This window comes from Corticium candelabrum, chromosome 12 (assembly GCF_963422355.1).
Source record: "Corticium candelabrum chromosome 12, ooCorCand1.1, whole genome shotgun sequence".
NCBI lineage: Eukaryota > Metazoa > Porifera > Homoscleromorpha > Homosclerophorida > Plakinidae > Corticium > Corticium candelabrum.
The window spans coordinates 7,412,131-7,417,296 of record NC_085096.1 but is presented as its reverse complement, the minus strand read 5'-3'; the positions used below and the strand labels follow the sequence as shown (position 1 = coordinate 7,417,296).

The 5,166-nt window shown below is 44.6% G+C and overlaps 1 protein-coding gene across 1 annotated transcript; it reads left to right on the top strand.

The window, feature by feature from the left end:
* Positions 1-1,607: 1,607 nt before the first annotated feature.
* LOC134187707 (uncharacterized) lies at positions 1,608-5,166 on the top strand. Its single transcript, XM_062655859.1, has 3 exons — positions 1,608-2,072; positions 2,200-2,261; positions 2,309-5,166. The coding sequence occupies exons 1-3, from the start codon at positions 1,698-1,700 to the stop codon at positions 4,962-4,964; spliced, it is 3,093 nt and encodes a 1,030-aa protein (XP_062511843.1). The 5' UTR covers positions 1,608-1,697; the 3' UTR covers positions 4,965-5,166.

Here is a 5,166-nt window from a genome sequence, read left to right as displayed (position 1 = left end):
TGTGGACGCTCGCTATCGCGATCCATTCTGGTCTAGTGTGGACAGGCCTTAATTCAAGGCTCTCACATGAATAGTCAAGGATAGAGTACACATATTACCTTTAATTAAGACTCTTGCAACCACCAACTCAGGGCTTACTGTGCTGGCATGTACCACTCATTGTTCTCCTTGAGTATGTTTGCTCTAGGTAAGCTAGCAATACTCCCAAGTGTGTCAAAAGTGCACATAAAACAACTAGATACTGTACCTGTCTGTCTCCCCTCCTGATTCATAAAATGGATGGTTGCTACTCAGATTACGACAGAAAAAAAGACGTTGATTAAATTTGAAGGACAAATTGACATAGAAAAGACAAATGGTTTAGTGATGACATTTATCAACACAAGACAGAACAGGCGTGTATAAAATCTTGCACAAATGCATCATTGTGATTTCTTCATGGTGGCACCTACACAGTGATCATATTGATAGTGATGCACAGTCACTACCTATAGGAATGGCTGGCGGTGTCAATATTCACCTATAGTTCATTCTCTTTTGGTGCTTGTCTACAGCGTCTTTGTAGACACTGCTATTAGCACTGGTACCAGCGGACAGCTCTCAAAGTCAAAACTCAAGATCAAGGTGTGTGCAGACTGGCTTGCTAATATCTGAGTACCAACAAACAGCAAAGCATGTGAGTATATGACTCAGTCATTTGACAGTAGCCACTGCAAGATGTACCCTACTAATATGCTACATCATTGCTGTAGAAACAATTGCCTGCGAGTGTGGCATTTACTCAAGTATAACTTGGGTAGACACTATACACATTAGCTTATTTATTAATATATTGGAACCACATCAGACACCATCCAACGTACTACTGGCTTCAGCAGCTGAAAGGGACAGAGTCAATTCAGGCAGACATGCTTGTAACATCAGAATCATTAGTATCAGAGTATTCTTCAATTTGTAAACTAGTTCCACTGCTGCTGCTGCTTCTGCTGCTCTAGTCATCAGTGCAGCTACCATGAAAAGGACAAACTTCGGAATGATTTTCTGCCAAGACCTGGGTATTGGTTCCATATAAACTTCATTCCATAACTTGGATACCACTTCAGTTACCATTCCTTCTCATGTTGACACATTTCATAGAAATCTACAACAGCTATTTCTATCTCTTCAGTAGCAATCAAGTGCCAAAGTAGATTTCTAGTACATTCACTTCATAGATTCAAGAATACCCTTGTCATGGTCAATAGATTGTGTATAAGTGATGTCACTTCCAACCCAAGCTTAGTAAGCTCTTGCTGAACATGACTGATGGAACTAATCAAGAAAAATTCTAGCATCTGTCCAAGCATTTTTCTGTCCACAATATTGAAAAAACAGCAGTTCCATGTGAAATCATAAAACCATCTTAATTAAGCTTTAGCTTTGCCACCAAATTTCAAGAAAAACTATATATATAATGCCAAGAGCTCTTAATTAACAGGTACAAATTGTAACCAGGCAATTGACTTCTTTCTACCATCAGCAGTTCTTTCAAATGAGGCTGCTATTGTCTTCTCTGGAAGTAGGCAAAACTTAGCCTTTCATGATTGCACTAAGGGGCCGTCCGTAGTTACCGAATGATTTTAAAATCCGAACAACGTTCGAAAGTGGGTGGGTGGGTCAGAAGGCTGTTCGAATTAGAAATCATTTGATCACTGCGCATGCGCAGATTTCTTTATTGTCCAGTGGTGATGAAAAAGCAGCTGACTCTCTTTGGTGTACGGAAGAGGAAGAGAGAGCCTTTCTTCCAACGCAGTGCAGATGACAGTGATTACACACGAGTGATCGAAACTCTGTGGCAGCAAGATGCTGGACAGCGCACTCGCAAGGACTTCTTCAAGTGGGCGCAAGGCCAATGGCGTGACAAGTACTCGAAGGACAGGAAGGCAAGAGATGATGTGATAGCCAAGAGCGTTGGAGTCCAACAGGGAATGGACAATGCGGACGAGAAGGCGGCGACGACTGGTTACTTCCGGCGATTGGATGAACCGGAACCGAAGCGTTCACACCTATCTTGTCATGGCCGTCATGACCAGGTTAGTATGGTCGCTTCGGTATCCACAGATGGCGACGACATAGAGGTAGCTAGTGGAGGGCCCAAAGCAGAGTTCTTGAATGCTATTGGGATTGACTCCTCTCAATTGCTGACGGAAGATGTTGTAGGCAGATCAGATTTTATGGGCGTGTTACGTCAGTGTGCGAGACAGTGGCTGGCATACAAACAGGTACAGGCGACATATGAAGCACACGCAAAGTGGCGTTGGGGACATAGTCAGCTCATTCGAGCAGAAGATGAGCTGGTGACGGAAGAGAAGAAACTGATGGCTGCAATGTGTGATGTTGCTCAGGTAACCGTGAGTGCCACAAACTTCCTGAGTGTTTCATTTGTGCGCATGGCTTTAGAGAAGATGGAAGGACTAGCAGCTCTGTCTGCGAGGCTGCTAAAGTTTACAAACTCGCTGCAGACCCAAACCAGACGATTAGAAATACGCGTATCCCAATTGCTGCAGAAGCAGAAGCATCCAGCAGATGACCTAGTACTAGACTGTACAAATGGCTGTGAACTGTCTTGGGAGAAAGCCTTTGGCAATCTTGCTGATTTGCAATCAAACGGTGCAGACACGTGTGGTCCACTCTCTGCTGAAGAGCTAGTACACACTTCTCAAGTCATGGCAGCAGTGAATGTGCTTTCATTGAGAGGCTTGCTACAGACTATACATTACAAAGAAGACGAACTCTGCATGAAAGTGCAGTGGGCACTGACACACCAAATCCTTCACTGGATGCCTGTTATGTCCTTGTTACACAAGCCAGCCAAAAACATCGTTCTTGTGAACGTGCCTGACCTGACCTTCACAGATAATGGTAACACCTTCTCTGATGTACTATCCCTTGTGCAAGAGGATGAAGGAGTGGCGCTATCTGAGCAGATAGAGAGAGATGCTCAGATGCAACAGGAGGGAGATGCCCAGATACAACAAGAGGCGGAACAACTTTCTATCACACTCCCTGCAAAGAAACGAGGACCTCCTGCTCGGCATGAACAGTTTCCTGAGATTATCTGTTCTGCTATGAGTTTCATCAACATGCATGGCTATACAGCACAAGCAAGGCGCCGAACAACAGCAGGTAATTCTAATGGTGTCACACTTGCTCAGGTTCAGCAACATTTGCTTTCATCTGTCGCTGGACTGAAGGACAAAGGTATCGGTCGGACTACGGTTCACCAGCTGATGTTGCCTCCTCGACAGAAGACTGTCAATGCAAGGCGGTACCACGGTGTTCTCAATGTTCGAGTTCCTGGCAAAAGGAATGATGAACATGGTTGTCATGAAAATGGCCATTTCTGCCTGGCACAAGTTGGGTACATGTTAGAATTTTCTCAACAGCATTCTGACAGTACATCAACTTTTAGTTGCGACAATAAAAACAAAGTCAACATTGGCACACTAGCTGTCAGTCGATACCACCAACTGCGAAAGTTCTTCCCAATTGGAAATGGTCCAGTGTACAAGGATCATGATTTTCCTTTTCAAAATGCAAAGATCATTCCTTCAGGATACCTTCGGTTGGAACCTAGAGGACGGCCAAAGACTCGTACAGTGTACAATACGGCACGAGTTCGCCTTGCATCTGCTGATTCGGTAAGGCTCAGAACGAACCTGATTAGGAGTTGTGTCAGGAGAAGCTCTAGTATGCCTCCACTGCTTTGCAAGCACGAGTTCGATAATGGAAAATATTCAGAATTTGGTCACTTCAGAAAAGACAAACTAGGACGTTTGCACTACACTGTTCCGCATACCGGTCCACTGTTTGTTAAAAACAGAGCAGGAAGGTTTCATGAGTCAACAGCAGAGACTCATGCCAATGATCTCGATGAGCTGATTGGTGCTGAAATAAGAAGTGGAAAAACTGGTATATGCCTCGCCGTTGATGGAGGACCAGATTATAGCATCAAGTCAATTCTTACAATCATTGCCTTTGGTAGACTGTGGCGTGATAAAAACTTAGATTTTCTCATCATGTGCACACATGCAGCTGGGGACAGCTGTTACAATCGAGTGGAGCATGCCTGGTCCCCACTTTCATCTAGCCTGGCTGGTGTGATATTACCCGCAAGCCTACCTGGTGAAATGTCGCCATGGCAGCAAAAGTTAGATGATATAGAAAAAGAGAAAAAGATAGCTGACGTTTTCGACAACGCTCTGAAAGTTCTAGACTCATACTGGAATGCCATATCCTATGATGGCTTTCCCGTCACGTCGTCAAGTGTGATGTGTCTTGAGAAACCATCTCCGTACAATGATCACAGCAAGCTTACTGAGTTTGCAGCAGCTGGCAGTACAAAGCTGAAAGCAGATGAAGGCATGAAATGTATCCTGAATGAATTGCAGTTTCTGCATTCACATGCTGTGCGCAAGACGCACATGCTTCAGTTTATGAAGTGTGACTCTGGTAGCTGTCATCACTGTTCTACTCGTCCCGTGAGAGCCACAACGGCTGTGAACTTCCTCCGCAGGCATGGGGGTTGTTTGATGACACCTCGGCCAAGCAACAATCATGAGGGTCATTACTGTACTTTCCTCGAAGCTGCACTGATGGAGGATATGGGTTGCAAGCCCCTCCAACTAGATTATGGTTTGCCGTCTCTTCTAGGAAAGGTCAACCATGTCTGTGAACTTTGCAATCGGTATGTTTTCCAATCTGAGGCAGATAGGACACGCCACTTGCAAAGGATTCATAACCGTTCAAAGAGAAAAGAGGCTGTCCAGGCACACACAGAACAGCAGGCTGCACCTAAACCCTCTCACAATTGTACATACACTGGCTGTGGCCACATATTCAGCACCCAGTACCAACTACAACGCCACAAACAAGAGACAGGGCACAAGTGCAGGGCTGGAAGAAAGAAGAAGGGAACATGCTGACTCTATAGTCTATTAAACTGTTTAGTAGAGTACACGATGTGATTTTGTTCGATAAATAGAAGTGGGTACAGCGTATAATAGCTGCGAGGAGAAATTGTTTCATGACTATGGACAGCTGTTAGGATTAGGTAGGTGGGTGGGTGGGTAAGAAGAAATTCTAACGTTGTTCGGATTTTAAAATCATTCGGTAACTACGGACGGC

Excerpts from the sequence above, each read along its gene's own strand:
- LOC134187707 (XM_062655859.1), top strand. The coding sequence starts at position 1,698 with ATGCGCAGATTTCTTTATTGTCCAGTGGTGATGAAAAAGCAGCTGACT. Across the intron at positions 2,073-2,199 it reads GTCATGGCCGTCATGACCAG|GCAGATCAGATTTTATGGGC; the intron begins GTTAGTATGGTC and ends AAGATGTTGTAG. Across the intron at positions 2,262-2,308 it reads AGTGGCTGGCATACAAACAG|TCAGCTCATTCGAGCAGAAG; the intron begins GTACAGGCGACA and ends TTGGGGACATAG.